Source organism: Phyllostomus discolor, chromosome X (assembly GCF_004126475.2).
Source record: "Phyllostomus discolor isolate MPI-MPIP mPhyDis1 chromosome X, mPhyDis1.pri.v3, whole genome shotgun sequence".
In the NCBI taxonomy this organism is placed as follows: Eukaryota; Metazoa; Chordata; class Mammalia; order Chiroptera; family Phyllostomidae; genus Phyllostomus; species Phyllostomus discolor.
Window position 1 is genome coordinate 17,608,563 of NC_050198.1, and position 23,300 is coordinate 17,631,862.

A 23,300-nucleotide genomic window follows, 5' to 3' on the forward strand; every position below is an offset into this window, starting at 1 on the left:
CATACAGGTTTGAAGATCAGAGTTGTGTCTCAGAAAGAAGATCCAGCATCAGCTTCAGGGCTCTGAGGACCAGCGCCCACTGGGCTCTAGCTCCTCATTCACTGACCTTTTTACCACTTGACGTGTGTCTGTCACAGATTCTTTGATTACATATTGATTCATGTACTTCTTTTCCTCCTACAAAATATTCCTCAGCACATGAAGAGAAAACACGTTTTTGCCTACATTTGAATGGAATTCTCTTTTAGGAGAATGTTATGGCATCTCTTTAAACCTGGAATTTTTCAAATAATTGGTCATTTTGTATCTGGTTCTAGACACCAATTTTGCTTTCATTTTGCTTTAAAGATGAAGTCCTTATTGATCTGATTATAACAGCCTTCAAAGAATCATTAGCTATCACAGTGCAGCTAGGGCATGCCCTATTAATAAGCACAGTGTGATTATTTTGGAACACTATCATACATAAGTCTCAGAGCAGTTGGTATCACTCCACGGAAATAAGTGGACCAACTATACCGCATCCTATGCACCCTATGCTCAGACATGGCATGATGAGGTTTTCCAACGCAATTAGACATATTAAACGTGTTACAGTTGCTAAAGGCAATCAAAGAAATAGCGAGGTATATTCTATAGCTTTAGAAAGGAGCTGAATGATGAAAAACATCACAATATCTGTGACCCTAAACTACTGGTAAATAAGTGATCTTCTTTCTACTTGTTCTTGTGCAAAATAAATGTAATTAAATGTCTACAATACCTAAATGCCTTCTGGTTACAGTTACCTGTGGGCACTGACTCAGGTGTATTTTCTAAGTTACATTCTAAGAGGTTAATATCATATGTTTAAAACATGTAACAAAAACTGACCTGGTGGACGACTTCATGCCTCCTGTCATTCTGATACATAGTGCGTCATCATAGATGGGAAAAGTTAAGTGGTATATATTACAGGAAAAATCCTGTGAACTTGTATGGCAAAACAGAAATACCTCAAAATAACTCTTTGACAAAATTGGGAAAATGTCAAGTCATTTTCTGGAAAACCCAGTTTTATCAATTTTGAATATTCTCATTTATTATAAAGTTCTTATTGATTTTATATATAGATGTATTATATGTAATAGATTTTTACATAGAGAGCTGTACTATAATTTTCCTATATAGGAAACTATTAAAATTTTAATCAAGAGAGTCAGAGATTTGGAGATCTAGTTTACCATCTACTCCCTAAAATAAATCCTGCCTTTGACAGCATATGCAGCCCCATAATGAGTAAACTACATCCACTGAATGACTTTCGGCTTGCTTTAATAAAAATTTCAGACAGTTACTTAAAAATCAGTATAATTGGAAGTACCACGTTCATATTCTCTTCTTTATGCAGAATCCATGTAACTCATATTCAGATTTTTGCATTTTTCATTTGAATTTCATTAACTCTGCCTTGAATAATTATATCCTGAATTCTGATGTGTACAAATCCTGTCTAACCTTTTGAAAATCAACTTGCTTTTGTTAATGTTCTTCACCACCTTTTATCATTATAGATATTCATGCATCATTAGCAAGTAAGTGCTCTAGCCATACTAATTCATTTTATTTCTCTCTGTTCATAGTCCTTTCTAATGACATGTACCCAGAAGAATACACTCTCCTCATTTTCTGCGAATGAAAATCAAGAGATGTGGAAGAAAGCCCCAAAGAACCTGTTTTTATTAAGAAATGAAAAGCTCGAGCGATGCTTAAAATGGATCATTAGGGGACCAAACTGTGATTTGCAACAGCTAAAGTTGAGTTAGAAACAGTTTTTAGATTCTGAGCTATGGAAGCAGGCCTAGATATCACTCATCAGGTTTTAAAAAAGAACTTTGGTTTCTCTGAAACTTCAGTGATCACAATCTTTTTGTATATATGTATACAAAAAAAAAAACCATGTGTACATTTTTGTTACTTAAAATTGGTTTTTTGAGGGGCTACATAACTGTGTGAGATGAAGGCAATCCTGTTTTGAAATAAATGGTGCCTTATACCTAAGTTGTTAGAACACCGTGATTTAAACAACTTCCGCCGTGATTTAGGCAAGTCCTCTCTCCTCAATATAAGTTTCAAATGGGTGGTTACTGGTACATTTATGATTTATGAGGTCAAAGAAGCTGCAGATGGAAAATGTGCCAGCTGCCACATTATTTTAATACATTCCTTTAAAATACCTATAGCTCTAGTATAAATATAAATGTGGTATATAGAAAATATGTCAATGCCTTCAAAGTCTAACTAATGACAAATGGATAAAAATGTGGACAAAAGTAATGTGATACAGCCTTTTTAAATTCTGTTAATGTTAATCAAGTGAAAGGTGTTCCAAACCTTCAAAATAAATCCAGATTATTTATTAATGACTTGATGTGAGCTATCATACGAAAATCTTTTAACTTTAAAAATCTTTTAAATATGGCTATCTTTTCTCAAAAGGACATTCTTAAATATTATGGATTTTTAAAAAGATTTTATTTATTTATTTTTAGAGAGAAGAGCAGGGAAGGAGAGAGGGAAACATTAATGTGAGGTTGCCTCTCGTGCACCCCCTACTGGGGACCTGGCCACAACCCAGGCATGTGCACTAACTGGGAATTGAACCAGCAACCCTTTGATTTGCAGGCCGGTGGTCAATCCACTGAGCTACACCAGCCAGAGCAAATATTATAGATTTTTAAAAGTAATAGTACAATGGCATGCAAATCCTAAATGGGATTATAGGCTTTATGTGAGCTCTGAAGGCTCGTGAGTGACATGGAAATGGGAAAGAATTCAGTTTTCTTACACAGGTACAACTAGTCACAAAAGTCTTCAGAGAAAGACAATTAAGTTTCCTTCTAGAGATTACTACAGTGAGGACAATTGACCTATCTTTATTTATTTGTCCTTGATCATTTCTAGAAATGATAAGCCTGAAAGGCAAGTTAAAGAAGCAAATTGGGCACACAAAAAAATACTGTTAACCCATAGAGAGAAAAAAGACTCAAATAATGAAGTACACAAAAGACAAGATTACAACACACGTGAGACAGTCTAACTAATGAAAAATGGATGAAAATCTGGACAAAAGTAATGTGATACAGCCTGTGACACAGCGCTGTGTTCCCGTCCACTGTTTGGAATGACATGGACATTCCAAGCGACATGGTGGTCTGAGAGACGTGACCGTATTTGGTCTCATGTGCTCTTAAGTAAGTCACTGGTCAAAAGACCTTGAATAATCAGCCTGGTGAGTCCAAATGGATTGCCTGTGATCTTACATAGAGGAAACAGCAGTGGGATAGTGTTTGCTCTTAGGTATGCCCCCCTCCACTGAATCATCTAGAAAGTGACCTATGTCAAGGCTCTGCAACAAAAAAGGGCTCAACCTTTGAATGAGATTCCTTGATCAACAAACTCTATTAGCTTATAATCTACCTTTTGCTTCAAAAGAATAAAACACAGGAAAGACATAAAATGATCAAAGACTGCAGGAAAGCCTCCCTTATAGTCACATGATTCATTTTTGAAAATTAGAATGAATTTGTGGAGCAGGGCAGGCCGTCAGTGAAAGAGCTTTGCGGCGGAGCTGGATTTGCCAGTATTTAACTACGGCCTCCTTCCAAGAGGCCAGAAGTGTGTAGTGTCCTGTGTAAAGGTTCTGGCTGTACCGGCTCACTGAGCTGCCTCACGTTCCTTCTTCCCGACCACACCGCCCCATTTCCCCAGTTCCTCAGGGCCCAGCTTGGTTACTGTCTAATGAAACTGATAAACTGAATCTCAATAACGTGTTAATGGCTTATAGTGGTTTAGAGTGTTATCCTTCATAGGAAAACATCTGCATTTTAACAAGGATTTCTCAATGAATTCACATAAATTAGTGACAGGGTAGAATTCTAGTCACTAAGAGTGGTGAGGAAAGAAGCGAAAGGAAAGGGCTTTGGATCCCCTCAAAGTGAGCGCCAGCACAGAAGCACCGACAGACAGTCTACCTTGTAAGAAATCACCTGTCAAGTAACACAATGATTTAATGAACAAGGTTCTACACCCTAGCTACCTTACAATGCAAAATAAACATAGTGAAGACTCATGCATACACAGCACCTGGCATAGAGTACGTTATCAAAAATACTTGTGGAATAAATTAATGGAAAAACTATCAGCTTAAAAGGATAATTTTAAAAATAGATATTTGGCTAGAATTGCTGGGACCCACAGCAGCAATATAATTTCCATTTTGGAATTCCCAGAATTCAAGCACAACTCTTTGCTTCATTTCATAATGTAATCTTCATTGGTATAGACTTAAAAGGTATTTCTCATTTATTTAACTATGTCGTATTTTACCAATTTAATGCCCACTAGCTAAATGCCATTACATATACATATCTTTGCTCTTCAGTTGCCTCTCAGATGTTCATGTAACTCATTATATGTGAACAAAGAAAGAAATAATTGTTTGGGGCATTTTTATACAGATCGCTTTAGAAGATATTGATTTTAGCCCCTTCGTGGAAGATGCCTGATAGCAAGCTGAAATATCTGGGGGGACTTGTGGCCAGGCAGTCTTTTGAACCCATGCTAACTCTTCCCAAATTCTTCACGTAAAACTTTGAATGTACATACCCAGTATGTATTTCTTGATAATACAATGTCCCAATGTATGGGTTTGGGAATACATAGGAACTTTTTAAAATGCTCACATGTGAACATGAGCACACATATACATACATGCATATATTTAATTTAATGCGAACAAAAAAATAACACGTGAAAAATACCTCAGAAAAATACTCAAACCAAAGCAGATATTTAGTTAAGGTTTAAGCAATCAGTGACATGGCAGATATTTATTATTTTTTGTGACTTTGAAATGACCATTTTAATGCTTCCAATGCATTCTGGATTGTTTCTGTTAAGCTCAAAAGTTTTCCTATTTCTTTGGCCTGGCAAAGGAAACTATCTTTATTTAAATGCTCTTCATCTGAAGAGGCACTAGTAACCTCGAAATATAGTGAAATGCTATTTATAAAACTATATAACCTAATTCTAAATAATATGATTTTGATAGTTACCTCCAATTCTATTCTCCTTTAAAATAGTCACAAGTATTTGATATGCCTATAAGAAAAGGAAGTTACAAAACAGATATTTTGCAACTACTGGTAGGTGGATAGTAAACTACTAAAAATAACATCTTGATGAGCTTAGCAGGCATCTTCTAAAGTAAAGTATCTATTTTACAAAGTAAACCTATGTATGCAAATGTTTCTAACAATGAGACACATGCATTTATATGTGCATATAGTTATACGCATATGCACACAGAGTGAAGATAGATAGCTACGCGTATGAAAAGCAGCTGGTAGCAGTATTTTCTGATTAGAAAGCTAATGTGCTATATGCCATTATGGGTTAAACACTTACATTTAGTAGATGAGAGAATAACGATTTTTAACATAATTTTCTTTGCGAATAAACTGTTAAAATAATTAAATTATCTATGCTACGTAGAAATCAAATCGAATACATAGTAATAACGACAAATAATCTCTCTCTCACTCATTCTCTCATTTGTCCTGCCCTGTGCGAAACTGTTTCTCAAGGCCAAGTGTCCCTACGTTCTTATAAAGAGGGCTCCTTTTCCCCCCTCTCTTCCAGGCCAGGGCGGTTCTATTATTTCATGTTTGGTCATTTCTTCTTCTTCCTCTTCCTCTTGGTTTTTAATCTACTAGGGTCAGAACAACAAAATAATGAAGTTTATTAGAATTATCTCTAAACTCAGGAGTGATTTTTTTTTTAATCTTCAAAAAAGGGCCTGAATAGTCCTCTCCTTAAGAACTTTCAGTGAACTTTGCTTCGTGAACTTTATGAAATCAATGTACCAATCCGGTGGCCTTTTGTTCCACTCCTTTTCTGGCCCTTGGCCACACTCCATGTAATTTATAGCCATGTCCATGCAACCTCCAAATAAATGAAGTACGGCTCTGGGTACAGAAACTAGTGTGTTTAATGATATTTTCCTAAAATTATATACTTGGGCAAGTTATAAATAAGTTTGCAAACATGAGTCACTGGAAAAAAAAACATTTTTTCTCTTATCAAGATTATGCTCAGTTCTTAGGGTTTGGTAACTTTAAGGACACCTTGGTCTTTACAATCAAGATAATTTCTCCTGAAATAGCTTGTTTTCTGTCAATGTTCCAAAAACTAATTATCCTTGTATTTTGCCAGGGTAAGAATTCTAATGTGAAATTGCACTGTTCTGGCCAGCGAATTTTCCAGTTTTGAACCTAAGAAACCCTATTCACACAATCCCGTCTACATTCACCTTATCTATTCTAAAAGGGTAATTAACTGAAGCCTTAATATACCTTCTATTTCCCAAACCTCTTTGTGAAAGCAGCTAGAAAAGAAATAAACTGTTTTGCCAAATGAAAACAACTTTATTCATTTTTCATCTCTCAAAACTTTTCAGAATACTGATTTAATTTGCCCACTTTTTGTATCCCGAGCATTATTTTTTAAGATTGTAAGAATTAGATAAAACCATGAATCTAAAAATGTCCTGTGAATCACAGAGCTAAGTGAAATATTTGGCATGGCTTTTTATGGGGAAACGAAGAGCACAAAGAAAGCACACACATTAACGTAAATTTCCAATTTGGCATCTTCATGTTTTCAGTTTTCAATTTTGATAAAGCACAGGAGCGGTAGTGCTTTTGTGTTAAATTACACTGTTTTGTCGTATTTTCTGGATTCCAAATAGCACTACCAAAAGATGCTATTATGGAGTCTATGTGTATGAAACAAACAAACAAAAAAGGGATTTCAATCTGGAGGATGAAAATATCTATAAACAAGCAAATACTGTTTTGTTACATTTATTACATATAAGTATATACACTGAAAATACAGAACAAACTGACAGTTACTAGCGGGGAGGGGGTGGGGATAACGGTGGGGAAGGGGAAGGGTCATCAAGGAACATGTATAAAGGACACATGGACAAAGTCAAAGGGGGCAAGGATCAAGGGTGGAAGGTGGAGGTGGCTGGGGTGGGGTGGGTGCTGGGGGGAAAATGGAGTCAACTGTACTCGAACAACAATAAAAAAAGAAAAACAATTAATAAATGAAAATAGCCCTGGCTGGTGTGGCTCCGTGGACTGAGGATCAACCTATGAGCCAAAGGGTCGCTGGTTTGATTCCCAGTCAAGGCACATGCCTGGGTTGTGGGCCAGGTTCCCAGTGGGGGGGGCGAGCATGTAAGAGGCAACCACACATGGATGCTTCTCTCCCTCCCTTCCCCTCTCTCTAAAAATAAATAAATAAAACCTTTTAAAAAATAAAAATGTAAATATATATATACACATATATATATTAGGCAGGTGTTGTGATGCCCTAATCCACTCTTTCTGCATATTTTTCTTGTATTTGTTTCTCCCACATGAGAAGAGGAAGTGCAGAATCTTCCTGTAGCAGACAATGCCTGTGAGGCCGGCTGTTACTGTCTGTGAGGCCACACGAACGGGAGACAGCCTGGGTTTCGGGGCTTCCCTTTCTCATTGTCAAACTTCAAGGAACCAACATAGGAACTTGATGGGATGGCGTCCCTCCACACGAGTAAGTTTCTCCCAACTGATGGTGCCAAGACTTTGTATTTCATAGGTCAGTAAACTACTACGGAAAATGTCAAGGAACCTCATCAAATTCCAGCCTTTATTTTTTCTAGTAAAGGGCATTGTCACAACATAACAATAAAACAGCAAGAAAGAAAAAAGATGAAAGGAAGGCTATTTTATGACCCCTCCTACCAACACCAATGGCAGAAAGCCACACTTTCAGAGCAAAGGACAACTGTTCTATAAATCCAGCTCTATAAAAAGCATAACATATTTGCTCTTATTTTTTCCTTTTCCTGTGGGTGAGTGAAAACCTTCACGTAGTGGTAGACTGGCATTGAGACACCGCTTTTTGTAAGAATACAGAACAAATAATTCTGAGCTGTAGAGAATTCCACAAGAAGGTGATCTCTACCCATTCATTCATTCGTGTAAAATGCTGTTAGTGAACATCTACTCTGCGGCAGAATCTATGAATTGGGAAAACACTAGTCAACAAGACAAACGCTCTGCCTTCACTGAACCTGAATGCTAATGGAACAAGAGAGATTATAAACAAGTGTACAAATAAACCTTACATTTTTCAGATCATGGTAAGCATTACTGTTAAGGGAAATAATCTGGCTAATGTTATAGAGAACATGACAGAGGGGTGAACAGGGTCTTGTGAACTACATCAGACAGGATGTTGAAGAATGTATTTGTTCTCCATCCTGAAAGGTGACAGGAGATGAGCATGGAAAGATCCAGAAAGAAAGTCCCAAGAAAAGGAAACCACACTGCGAAGACTGAAGTGAAAGACACGTGGGCAAGTTGGAGGAAAGAGGAAGGTCTCGGAACAGTACATTAAAGAGACTCTTTTTCACTAGGGAGGCTAGTGAATAAAAGGGTCTAGATTCCTCAAAATAATTTTCACGCAAATAGTCACCTGTATCTACGATGCAAGGACCTATAACAGAGTGTGGATGATATTACTCATATGTTTCATACATATTTGTAATTGCCTAGATATTAATGAGTACTACATTTGAACTTCGTAGATCAGAAAAGGAGTTTTAACATTACAGATTACTGTATTTGTCACAGAATTCATTTACTTATATTTTTGCCAGCCAGACATTCTATTAATTCAGAATTAACTAACTAGTATGGAAAACTATTTGCATCGCTCTCCTGGAAACTTCCGCAGTTACTTTATCCTGACAATAAATGCCCATGCATTGCTACCCAACTAAACAGCTAATACTCCCTCTAAATTATGAATTAATCTAAACATCTTAAATTTGTGGACATGAAGTCTTGGTTTTCATTTTATCCATGCACTTTTTATCCATGGAGTAGCCACCACTAAATAAAACTTTCCTCTATTTAGCAGAGGTTAAAGGAGCCATTTTACTTTTTTAAAATTGCTCATGATTACAGAGTATAGTCTTTTTTGTATGTGTATCTTATGTGTTGGATAATTTGGAAGATGAAGGAACTGGAAGTTTGAAAACTGGCTAGGAAGAAATAATATCTAAGAAATTGTGTGATAATCACCTGAATTAGAAATTTTCAGTGAAGTACTGGTTAATGCCTTAAAAGTGAGTCCATTGTGGTATGATAAATATTCAATATAATGTTTAAGTACAAATATTACATATATAATGTTAAGTATGTATTTCAGAACTATTGGTTCTGTCATCTTAGACTTCCATTCAGTTCTATTACATAGCTGTCTGTTACTGAATACTACACTCAGAAGATTAGATAGATAAAAGGGTAACGATCATGGAACTTTTAAAACAAAATTATGTTATGGAGTGTCTGTGAATAAATGCATTTGTATTATTAAAAATAAAACTAAATTTCAAATGCACTTTTAGGTTTCAAAAGCCATCGGCTCATAAAGGAGAGCAGAAGAAATATCCGAAAACTTGGCAGATTTGAAGACACTGTACCCCTTGTCTCCTTTCACGAAAAGCAAAGTTAGGAAAGCTATACACTTGAATTAATTTTATTCATCTGTTCTAAGAATATGTTCCATACAATGAGAGTCTTAAGTAATCATTGAAGAATCAGAATGATTCACAGATGGTGCGAGTGCTTTAATTATTTATAACCAGTTGTTTCGTACACGCTCAGAAGGATATTTCCAACCCCACCGCAGAAGCCATCTAAGCTCCCTTCCAGCTGGTGTTCCATATTTTGAAAGCAAATTTAGATTGGAGAAAATTACACTTTTTATTGTTGTGTTGCAAATGGAGGTCAAATTGCTGTGTATAAATTCTTGTACTTTTTTCCTCCTCATTGTATGAGTTATATTTGTCAAATATCACGTCTTCGGATGATTGCAATGGATTCACCAATGTTATTTTACGTTTTGTGTTGTCTGGCTCATGAGAGACGCTGGATAAATGTTTATTGAATGAAAGGAATACCAATTCAATGTATCCAAAATAAAAACTTGAGTTTCTCTGTAGATTCCAAGTGTATGGAATTCCAATTTCGCTGAACCTTTATCATTATCAGGAGATTTTCATTAAACACAAATAAAAAAGGGAAGATACTGATATAAGAAATCAGTGTCCCCACCACCACCAAAGAGACAAGAGCAACAAACATTTAATAATTAAAAATTGTATCTTGATGTTGGGAATTCAGGCCAGTTGCATGACAAATTTTAGGTTGTTATAACAACTAGAGACACTTTTTGTGAAGATGCACTCATGCACAGCTCACTGGTCTCACACAAAATGTGTTACCTCACAACAAAATAATCACTATGCAGAACTATTTCTATCAGACTAAGATACTTTACTTAATGTCCTTATTCACAATGAGAAGTAATAAAGTGTTCCAAAATAGTTCTATCAAATGTAATCATTTCTCAGGCACTGTCATTTCATGGCAGAGAATATTCATTTTAATGAAACAAGTCACTTTGTTGCCAAACATGAGATATTTATTCTAATTTTAGAAATAAAATTACATAATAAAACTACAGATATCAGCAATACATCAGAATCAATTTTGTGTTTGTGAAATGTATATAATCATTATTTACCATCAGTGTCTCTGAACATTGTGTTAAATTTCCACTTAATAGCAAAATTTGATATAGTATATTACTATTAAAAGGTAACAGTATTTTATGTCTATCTAAGTATTTGACACCAAATTGTCTTGTGACTGTTGTCCTTCACTGTACCTTTAATTCAGGAGATGAACAGCATACAGAAGTACCTATCTAACTAAACAATATCTGTATATGTTATTATAAGCAGTGAATCTAGTTTAATACATTTATATTATATTTTAATGTATTGGCCAATTTAGAGCCAGTCATTTGAGATAATATTTCTAAGGTGATATATAATATAAACCTTATTTATAAAATGATGAATTTGTTTAAACTTACAAGAAGATAAAATTGCAATTACATTGTGTGTGCAATTACATACACATTAATAGCTTTGGACTGGAGAGATTCAGAACTAAAGTCCTGTGTTCATGTAGTTGCTTACTGTCCTTTTCCAATTCAACTGATGTTCTTAAACCTCCATTTTTAGTTTGGATAATTCATTTTATTTCAATAGTTTATATTTTTTTTCTGTGTCTACTTCCAAAACTTCATACTCTATTTTTATCAGGTTAATGGTTATTAGAAAATGAACATACACAATGAATTTTGCATGGTCTTCTTCTAAGCATTAAGAAGACTTTAACGTGATTTTATTCATCACTGATCAACTAGTTCATTCATTCATTTATGCAACAAATATATGTATAGTACCTACTACTTGCTAGTCTCTGTTTTTGGTTCTGAGGGCATAGCAGTAAAAAAAAAAAAGAAAGAAAGATGGTAATTCCTTCATTTTTGGAGCTTTCATCCTAGGGAAGGAGGTAATATGATAAAGATTGGCAATATTTGTCACTTTCCAGGTAGTGCATTTTATGGAGAAAAATAAACAGGGAAAGGGTTGACTGAGAGAGAGAGAGAGAGAGAGAGAGACTTGAAGGCAGAGAGGTGGAGACAGAGGGGCCACAGAGACAGCTGGAGGAGGAGGGTTTAGGCATAGGAACACATTCATGCAAGGGGGCCGTGCCTGACACGTTCAAGGGAAAGTGCAGAGGTCAATGTAGGTGAAACAGAGCCAACAAGAGCTAGCAGGGGTGTCCAACCTTTTGGCATCTCTCGGCCACACTGGAAGAATTGTCTTGGGCCACACATTAAATACACCGCAACAGGTAATCACACAACAAAAATCTCATCATGTTTTAAGTACATTTACAATTTTGTGTTGGGCCACATTCACAGCCATCCCAAGGCCTATGGGCCGCAGGTTGGACACCCCTGAAAGAGTTAAGGCCAGAGAAGTAATAAGGGACCAGATCACGTATCCCCTGAAATTCATGTAAGGATTTTGCATTTCACTTTAAAATGGATGAGAATTCATCAGAGCATCTTGGTCCAATAAAGACACACACTGGCTTTCTATTTTCAAGTGATGTCTCTGCTTATTGTGTTGAGAATGGGTAAAGGGCAGCATGGGTAGATTTGCTCCGAAAACTATGGAAGGGGTGTGTTACCACTGCAGTGAGTGAAAGGAGAGGAGCCTGGCTGTATAAATGTAACGGTCATGAACTTATACCTGTTATCAAAGCCATGAGGCTGGATGAAAACAGCAAGGCAGGGAGTTCAGACAGAAAATGAAAAATGCCCAAGGACTCAGCATGGAGGCATTCCAACATTAGAAGAGAGATGGAGGTACCAGCAATACACAAATGAGACAATTTTACCTATGACCGATATGTCTTTCATCTTTTTCCTTTGTTTTGCATTTTATTTGCTCATCAGGTTTCCTTACATCTTAAACCTTGCATCTGGAGGTCATTCTCCTTCTGCTTAAAAATTACCCTTCAGGTGCATACATGCCATGGATTATTATGGAGGCTTTCAAACTGTTTACAGAATTTCTTTTCACCAGCATAGAGAAGACGTAAGACATAGTGATTGATAACTTAATGAACACAAGTAGTGGCTAATTCCAAGACAAAAACAGACAACAACCCTGAGGACTCTGGTGAGAATCTCCTGCTAGTAAAGTGTCTCTCAGATTTTTGTCTGTTCCAACAGATCTTTATTTCAATGTCACTCTCAAAAGAAGAAGTGGGCTGCATGTGTGTTTACACAATGGATTACTGGGCAGTACTAAAAAAGAATGAACTCTTGCCATTTGCAACAACATGGATAGACCTGGGGCTCTTATGCTAAGTGAAGTAAGTCCGGCAGAGAAAGACAAATATCGAATGGTTTCGCTTACATGTGAAAAACAAAGACTGACTCATAGAAAAAGAGACCCAGGAGATGGTTACCTGAAGGGAGGGAGTAGGGGGATGAAAAAGGGAAGGTGAATATAGTCACTAATGTTATGGTAAGTTTATACCATGACAGACAGTAACTAGAATAAAGGTAGTGATCACACGGTAAGGTATAAAAATGTCAAACCACTATATCGTACACCTGAAAATAAGATAACCAATATAAGATTTTATACCAACTATACTTACATTTTTTTAAACAAGAGTTTCTATAACTATGCCATAATAGGTTCATAGGTAATTTTTTGTTCATTATTTTTGAAAACATTATTCTAACACCATCTGGCTTTTATCACTGCCCTAAAATCAGCTGTCCTTGTTTGGGTCATTACTTTCCAGGTAATCTGTCTTCTTTAGCTGTGTGGAAAATTTTCCCTTTGTATTTGGTATTTTCTGTATTTGACCTTCTCATAGCCTTTCCGTATCCTTTCTTTTATGTTGTCTATTTTTAGTCTCTCTTGATGCATTCTACGTAATTGACTTTATGCATCTTCAAACTTCCTAATTCTCATTTTTGTTCTCTCTAGTCTGATGTTTCCCTTGTCCACTGAATTTATTACATTTCTCAATTTCCAGACATTCCACTTGATTCTTTTTAAAACAAACTTCTTGACCATTAATTTTTATTGTCTCTTGTCCCTAGTTCACACATGAAAAATTTGATGCAAATTTTTACTACCTTGAAAATATTCAACGTATTTATTTTACATTCCATATCAAATTCATTCATTATTTTCTGTCTTTGAGAGCTGCATTCTGCTGCTGGTTTCCTCATGTGAATTGCCATTTTGAGGCTAAACTCATATTCTTAGAACTTCACCTGTGGGAATTATTTAAGTCTAGATTTCAGCAGCGTTCAACTAGAATGTATTTGTATTTGCATCTTTTAGGTACATGGAACACAACCAATGGAGAAAAACTTACATTTTTAGCTTTTGGTTTTTCAGGACACCCAGCACTGTAACCTCTGGATACCAACAATTGTACATATTGTCTTGTGACCATAAGAATACTCTGAAACATCTTTAGGCATTTTTGGTGCTTCACTATCTCTCTTAATTCTATAAAGAAGGAGTTATTAACTTTATCTTGAGGCTCAGTATTGAGTCAAAGTGTCCCAGGTAATGAGAGACCCAAGATACAAACCTAGGTTTTCTTACTCAGAGTATAAAAGTTATTACACAGTATCAAAGGTTTTCTAGCATGGGTGGAATCTGCTTTATAAAAAGGGACCCAGGCTTAATTGTGCAATGGTAATACAACAGAATTTTGGAGATTTTTTAATTGATTCATTTATTATCATAGTTTTCGATTAAATAAGTCATTCCTGTTGACATATATATGTGCCCCACTTCTTTTATAAGGTATTTAAATATTCCCTATGCTTTGTAAATTTATTACAATTCATATTGGTTGGAATACCAATGTCCTTATTCAATTTGTGGGCTCGTATCTTCCTTAAGTTCTGAGAAATTTTTAGCCATTATTCCTTAAATATTATGTTGAGTATTCTCCCAGTTTTCTGCTTTTTAAATTATATTAGACATAACATTTCTTAATTCTGTTCTCTCAGTCTGTCCTTTATATTTTCCATATTTTTAATTTTATGTGGTATATTCTGATAATTTCACCATAATGACCTTCTAATTTTCTTTTTTAAATTTCTTAATTAGGAGTTTAATACATCTACTTAGTTCTTTATTTCAATGACTAGCTTTTGATTCCTGTAAGTGTTCCTTGTTTCCATCATAAATACCTGTGTCTTTTCATAGTGTTTTATAAATTAATACATATTTTATACTTTTAGCTCATAATTATTTTCTACATATTTACTTCAGACTATGCAAAAGTTTTCTATAATTTTAAGTTCATGGGGTACTAATTCTCTTGATCATTGTTACATGACCCTAAGTCACAATGTATTATTTCTGCATGTGGGTGGTACTATTTTGTTGTGAAGTAATCTGCAGTGTTCACGTGTCTGTAAGGTGCTCCCAGAAGGCTGATTTATTGTATTATTCTGAGGGAGGACTCCAAGGGTTTTATACCAATTCGCAACCAACTTTATGTTAATTTCTCAGTACAAGAGTGTGGAATCTTGTGGTCAGTGTAAAAAAGTAGATCCCCCTCATTTAGTTTTCATTTTGACATAAGATTTTTTTTCTCCAGCCACAGTCCCTGGCAGATGAATTGAGTTTGTGATGACTTATCTATTCCCCCTCTACACGCCAAGAAAAATGTAGGTTTTGTTTTAGGCAGGGGTTTAATTCACATCTCGTGGTAATACTTTATGTAAAGCCACACGTTTTCTACTAAAAGGTCTTTAAAACTTTCTCCTGTCAGGCCTTTGGTGTAGGTGCAGTATCATACGATGCGCCCACTTATGGCAACGGGGGGAAGAGAGGCTCCATTGTGTATCTGAGCTCAACTATGTGTTTAAAGCTTTATAAAATTCCATTTTTTAAGGAATTCCCATACACTGGAAATGAGGGATGAGTGAATCAGTCAGTCTGTCATTTTTCTGGAAGTTGATCCTAGCTGAACATACTCTATTTACTAAACAGCCATTACACTGATTCTAATACATCACGAGATACTAGAAAAGACTGCTACGGAAACAGCAATAAATATTATGATCACAAATAATCTAGACAAATGTAAAATCTTAACTTGTCTAATTTCTTTCTTAGCTCTTGTGGTATGTTAATTACAAAACTGAACCTGAGAAAAGCAACATTCTATCAGCAGCTCTCTCCCTGGTTCATTTTCCTTAGCGACCATTATTAGTCTTTTATATTCACAACTCTGTTTACTAAAGCACATTCTGTCTCTGAAAAAGAAAATTGTTTACGTTGCCCAATTCTCCAAGGATCTTACATTGGAAGCTGACAATCTCTATTGATACTCTAAGGCAAAGAAAAACTATGTGTGGTAATTATACAAAAAAAAATATGTTCCCTCCTTATTTAAGTCTCAAAATTAATTGGTTACCATTATGTGATGGGAGAAAAGACACACCAAAGAAAAAAATGAGTGACGGACTATCAAATCCAGGTTCTCACATTATTTTGGCAATCAGCTCTGTGATTATTTTTCTTGTACTCTCTGGTTTTTTAAATCCAAAATAACGGTACAGTGATGCTTTTCCCCTTTTTTTCTTTTGTGAAGAACACTAGTTCTTCACAACCACTGAAACAGGAGTTGTATCATGAAAATGAAACAAAATTTCCCCCTTTGTATGGCAACTCTCCAGATGCGAAAGAAAGTCTGCAGAATCTATTCCCCTTGTAGAAATTCATAATCACATTTGCATATCAAAAGCCCTGAAAATTTCTAGAGTAAGGAGACTTTGCTTAATCCGGTGTTTCTCAAACTTATTTGAACACTTGATTTTTTTTCTTTCTTTTGAATAATTCCCACAATATTTTCGGAAGCACTGAGGTCAAGTTTGATATCTTCCATGTCTTACATGGACCCTTGGACACAGCTCATTAACTTAATTTTTCTTATTATAAAATGGCAATGAAAATACTACTTACTTCTGGGAGGTTATTAGTTGGATCAAACCAGACATATGTGAAATCTCTTTGTAGATGTAAAATTCTATTTAAATTCAAACAATTTTTAAAAATTAATGGAAAATGTTCACACTATGAAATTGTTTTCATTTTATTGAATTATTCACTTAAAGACTGATTTATATAATACATGTCTTGTGGCATTTAATGTGAATCTACTAAAAATTAGTTTTCTATCAACCTTTGAAGAACTTGTATATTTGGGAAATGTATATTTCCAATGTTGTTAAAATCCTTTCTTCTAATGTACTCTCATGTAGTTAAAGCTATCCTTTGCAATACATTCCTGTAACCTTCTTCATCTTCACCCTCCACCACCTCTAAGTTAGGTTTCAAGAACTTTCGGTCTAAGTATATACCCTTCCAAAAGTAACTCCACTAAAACCTGCTATTCTGAGCAGCTGTCTTAAACTCTCAATTGGCATGCATAACTATAAGGCGTATAAACTTCTTTCTAAAAGAGAAAAAATACCTATTAAGTACTAGCTGCCTAGATCATACATCAAAGTTCTACTGACTGTTTGCTGTTTCTAAATGGCAGGATGGCTAAGGTAAACACCTATGTAAATACCTAGGCAAAAAGTATTTCATTAAGAAACAGTATGTGCAAAGGTCCTGAGGTGGAAATGATCTTGGTGTGTTTGAGTAGAGAACCTTTTATGCCTCTATGGCAGCACAACGGCGAAAAGGGTGATAAAGCTGGAGTAATGGCAGTCAATAGGCAGGGCCCAGTGAGTTAGAGACGGAGGCTGCTGAAGTCACACCAGTGAGAGGTGCTTCCCCTGCAGTCTAGGGTTTCCACAGTGCAGACCCTGTCCTGACAGGCAGCCACTATCGCGAGAGGAAGACAATCCTGGGAAAGGCAGCTGCCGCTACTATCGTGAGAGGCAGTTACACAGGCTGGATTATGTCATGACAGGCATCTGCACCGACATTTCCGTTATAGTCAATCATAATAAGGGGGGAAATACAATATGGTTTCAAATGAAAAAAGAGAAACAGAAAAGAGACATTTATTTTCCTTCTAAGATATTTGTATTGTTTGTCTTTTAAAAAATTTCATTGAACTTATTGGGGTAATATTGGTTAATAAAATTATATAGGTTCCACGGGCACGATTCTGTAATACGCCATCTTTATGTTGCATTGTGTGTTCATCATTCCAAGTCAAGTCTCTTTCTGTCTCAGTTTATCCCCACTATATCCTCTCCTACCTCCCCCACCCTCTTTCTCTCTGGTGGTCGCCATACTGTTGTCTGTGTCTATGAGTTTGGTTTGGTTTTTCTTTTTGCTTATATAGCTCTGACATAGACATAGTCCCCAAAGTGCACAAATTTTACACTACTAGCCTATTTCTGAGTCTTTATCTCTAAAATAGGAACAATTAATTCCTCATTTTAAACTCAGGTACCAAACGTTAAGCACTATACAGTCCTGCCTACAATCTTGAATTGCCCATGCTAACATATGAAAGAGTAACTGAAAATCAGTCAGACCAACAAAGCCTAATGTTTCTATCCAGAAAGAATGGAAAAGGACATTTAAGGGAAGGAAGGGAACAACAGAAGGTAAATGCAGAAGGAGTTAAGAAATTTTGAAGCTATGACCATCTCTGCTACATCAGGGCCATTGTAGCATTATTCTAAATGCAACTTTTGGTTAAGTTATTTGCTTGTGAGTATCTCAAATGTCTTCATCAAAGACTAATTGGGAAAGATAACCCCAACCAGTGCACGTGTGAAATCAGTTTTCCTTAAAGATTATTTATTTATTGGTTTTAGATAGGGGAAGGAAGAGAAAAAGAGAGGGAGAGAACTATCAATGTGTGCTTAGCACTCAAGCACCCCCAACTGGGGGCCTGGCCCGCAACCCTGGTCTGTGCCCTGACTGGGAATTGAACCGGTGGCCCTTTGCTTTGCAGGCTGGCACTCAATCCACTGAGCCACACCAGCCAGGGCTAAAATCAGTTCTTTGATGTATGTTAGTAATTGGTGAAATACAATGGAATATAAAGATACATCTTGTATATTACTATCTATCCTCTACCATCTTTTAAGTCTAATTAAAATTCAAAGTCAAATATAATTGTAATATTAAATTGATTATTCTTCATGCATATTGTTATTGCTTCTATTATCATGGAAAATCAGGAGTTAACATAAAAATATTTTCACTATCTCAAGGCCCTTCAGAATTTTGAATCTTTCAGATATAAAATCAAGAAGAAATGCTTTGTGGGGAAAATACATCCTGTTATTTTACTCTAAGTTATTTTTAAATTTTATTCTGGTTTATGTATCCTTACTTCATTTTACCCAACATTATATTATTATGCTTTACAAATATTGTTGAGAGCCTATTATATGTAATTATGTAATGACATTTTAAGTGGGTTTTATGGAGATTTTTGATCTTGTGTCTATTTAACTATAAAGTGTTAATAACTTACCTTTACCAGGCTGTAAAAATTTTTAATCCTGTGTATAAAGTGGGTCAAGATTTGGGGGGAATTAGAATGAAGAAATTAGTAGTCAGATAATTTAAAACAAAGGACTTGGCCCTGAATAACTTAGTAAATCAAGGCAAAAATACTTTCCTTGAATTTTCTCTATGGTTGTCTTAAACTTTCAATTCTTTTTGCTTTCACAGATACAGGCTTTCTGTTAGTGTAAGCTTGAGTGATTTATAACACATTATGTTCATAACATCTAATATGAAGAAAAATAGACTGAAATGTACAATCAGCTGTAATTGGAATTCAAATGTAACATAGCTTAAAATATCTTACATCTTTCAATTTCTCAGAATATTCAGCTAGTATTAAATCTTAGGGTACTGGATTTCACAGAAAAGAATGAATGTATTCATGGATTTTTCTTATATGTAAAAATTCACAGTAATATGAAGTATATTTTCCCTTGGTTACTAAGAAGTATTGAGACAATTATATGGTTATAGAGTTACATTAATTGTCCTAGACATATTTTCCAATATACCTCATATTAAATAGAATCAACAATATTATATAAGAAATTCACCCAACATGTCTCATGTATGGATTGAAACAAATGAAACTGCCATTACATAGGTCAAAAATGGTTGACTATCTGTTGGTTGCATGATTCAACCTAACAGAACGATAACGCCTTATTTTCCACTCTGACATCCTGGTTTTGTGAGGAGCACTCTGCTCAATTCCAGAGTGGTGACCATTCCTCTTCACTGTATACTTTCTCTGAATAGAATCCAAACACGTACGTGTTAGAAAATCCCTCTGATTTATACCTTATTACAAATATCTAAGAAGACCAAGAGCCCAATGATCAATTGCCTTTTCAAAGAAAGAATCGCAAAATTTCCTGCCAGCTGTTTGAAAGAAAAGCGGTGCCTTTCTCTTTGATTTGAGATACTTCAGGAGTCACAATATTTAATATGTTTTCCATGTGCCATCAATGATCAACCATCTTATGAGGCATCCATTTCTTTATTAAACCTTTTAACCCATTAAGCAGATAAGCCAGGTTTGAGGGCTAAACTATTAAAGTCAATGACATAAGGGCTTATGCAAGGTGATATAAGAAGATGATGCACAAAAGATTTATCATTTACCATGTATACATTAAGAAAGTAAAAGTAGCGTGAGATGATCTCAGAGAAGCAATTTTTTGATCAGACACTGAAATAAAGTAAATGTATGATAAATTGACAAATTCACATTGCCAATGTTATGAAAAAATGATGCAGCAAAGAGATGTCTTTTTCAATTTTGATAACGGGGCTGCTTGCTACGCTCTGTTAAATGATTGTATTTTTAATCTGAAAAATTAACTGCTAGTGTTACAGAAGCCCTAAGTGAGGGGAAACTACTCTCAGAATGCATATTAGAAGTTTGGAATTGCACCCGAATTTTGCTGTGGTTTTCATTTTGTTTTGTTTTGTTTTGTTTTGTTAGTAGGCCTCTGTTATTAAAGTACTAGTTGCAAACACATACGTGGGTTTGCCAGTAACAACTCACAATTTGTGCAAAGTTGAGTCTTCGAAACTGAGCAAATTTGCTCTCAATTTCCCTCCAGCGATTGCTGAGCTGGATCTGAGTTGGCTCCACTGCCACTGCAGCCCCATCCTCAGACAGGCCCTCAGCTTGCCTGCGCACTGCATTCAGCTCCTCTTTCTTCTGCTGCAATTCACGTTCAATTTCCTATTGAGCAAAACCAATACAGGGCCCAGGGCAGTTAGCTAACCACATCAACCAACCTGCAAGCAGCACACACTTCTCCCAGAAATTGCATAGGCTGTTGTCATTTTATTGTTCATTTCTCAGAATTTACAGATATGGAAGCCTCCGCTGTCATCTTCACCCAAGAGTCCAAATATTATTGTTGTTATTTTTGACTGCTCAGCTTTAGATATCATAATTAAGAAAATATTTCAATTAATCTAACATGTCTCTCTCTTCTAAATGCCTCTGCCATTTTGGGGGTGGACCCAAATTGGAGTGATTACTTATTGTTAGGGACTGGATATCCATATATGGAATATAATTTAGAGGGTAAATGAATAACTTATTTATTTCTCTGTAATAAAGTTTTGAGGGACTCAACAGAGAATGAGGCAAACTAAAAAGTGTAAAATAATAACAGAAAAAAAACATCTTCAGACAAGATGCAAATAAATCTACAGAGATTTGACAATGATGTGTGAAGACGCTCTGATGAAATGAATGTGCTAACATGAGAAAGAAGCCGTCCATATACCGATAAGTCATTTGTTCATCTGGAACAAAGATACACAAAGTCAATTACAATCTCACCAGAAAACACATGACATTTCTTCATTCATTTTTACATTGTCTAAAAATAAAACAGTTTATTCATTCAACATTGTGTCAGTTGAAAAACACTTACTACAATACATTTACTGAAACAAAATACAGTACAAGGAAATACACCAAATCAGAGAGAACGCTAATAGAAGAAACGGCCACATCAACATTTTAAATATGATCCACACAGTTTAAGTTAAATAAATAAAATGGCAGCAATGAAATCTAGGATTGACATTCTAAAACAACATTACCTTTATTTTCCTCTCATCTCTCGGTTCAGGTAAGCTGGCTAATTTTTGTTCAATGTCATCCAAGCATTTCAGGAGATCATCAGCCTGCCTCTTGTACTGATACCACTGATGAGAAATTTCTAGAGCCTTTTTTCTTCTTTGAGACCTCAAATCCTGTTCATGGTGCAGATATTATTAAAATATCAATATATATGTTTAGTACACTTCTGGCTGTAGTTACTTAAACATAATCTGAATCCCTCACCTTCTTGTACAACTTTGGTTAAATTTCCATTAAAATGCTACACATACAAATAGATGATCAAATTATGTACTGATGTGGCAGGACCTATGTACACGAAGCTAGGAAACCTGAACAACCTACTTCAAGTATTTTCTCTTGGCATGTTTAAACTGGACTGGAAATCCTGTTATATTTAATTGACTTAATAAGTCCCCAAGTTATCATGTAGTCTATCTGAAATAATTTAATATGAATATAATTGAGCTACCTGCACAAACTTAAGTTTATATTTGACTTTTAAAATAGGTTAAAAACTTCTGAAATGGATATCTTATGTCCTGGGTTCATACACAAAATTTAAACTTTATGTAACCAAATAACCACATTCATGGTTTTAGAAATCCCTGTAAAAAGTTTCATGGGCCGTTAATATTTTATGATTCACAATATAAAATCACCTTACTTATCATATAAATTATTTCAAGCTCTATATGTAGAAGTGTGAAAATTGTATTTCTGTGAGTGTACATGAAAATGACAATTTAAATGCTATGAATTTTTTTTTCATTCAAGGCTTGTATGGCCAAATTTTTCTTACTAGATCAAATCATGCTCCAAATGTAAACTGATGCATTATTTTAAAAAGAAAAGGGGTATAGTACATGGTTTCCAATCAACCTGATGAAATACATAAGGGTGACTGATATAATAAAGCGAAAAAGAGGTGATTAAGTATCTCGCTCCATACGAGCACGCTCAACGTCTCCCCTGATCAATGGGATTTGTTGACATGACATTTTATGGTAACACCAGGGAACATAAGAGTTCAGAATAGTTTCCACTTCTTCAGAGCAGTGGCAATTGGAGTTTCATGTACAGATTTAACTGGAGCAAAAGAAAATACGGAGTCTCACAGAACTGATGAAATCCATTCCATCAGAAAGTTTTTACCATCTTTGAAATGTTTCATAAGGACTAATTTCATTCAAGCCATTGGGCAGGTTAACACAGTCACTGAATTGGGTGGTATAGGTAGGCTTGGCAAGTGGAGTAGATTTTCATTCATTGCTTCTAGCACACATTTGCCGGAATAATCTAGATTTTCTTCTCCATTCTTGTTTAAAACAGGGGATGTAAAATTTACTGCAGTTTACATTTTTAGTTGAATCTCTAAACCCCCCGTGGAGGTAATAAATGCCTGGGATGAGACAGATGGAATGCTGCTTTTTTCAAAGGTACCAAGATACAGCCACATGAGTGACAGTTGAACAGCGCCTTGTTCGTGACGCAGCTCATACCTTTGCCAAGAGAAAGAGCTTGTGTTCCTAAAATCTGAATCTCATTTTATTCCGTAAGCCCAAGGTGATGTGCACGGTGTAAAGATTAAACATTAAACACTGCTGTTCAGTAGGACAC

The 23,300-nt window shown here is 35.5% G+C and overlaps 1 protein-coding gene across 3 annotated transcripts in view; it reads right to left on the reverse strand.

Annotated features, from left to right (window-relative positions):
- DMD (dystrophin) overlaps positions 1-23,300 on the reverse strand; it is a 1,951,120-nt gene that overhangs the window by 1,119,329 nt on the left and 808,491 nt on the right. For all 3 annotated transcript variants that reach the window (XM_036016633.1, XM_036016635.1, XM_036016634.1), the window contains 2 exons: positions 21,662-21,814; positions 20,601-20,783 (listed from right to left, as the gene is read on the reverse strand). In XM_036016633.1, the coding sequence (XP_035872526.1) occupies positions 20,601-20,783; positions 21,662-21,814 (336 nt within the window). The remainder of the gene's footprint in view (positions 1-20,600; positions 20,784-21,661; positions 21,815-23,300) is intronic.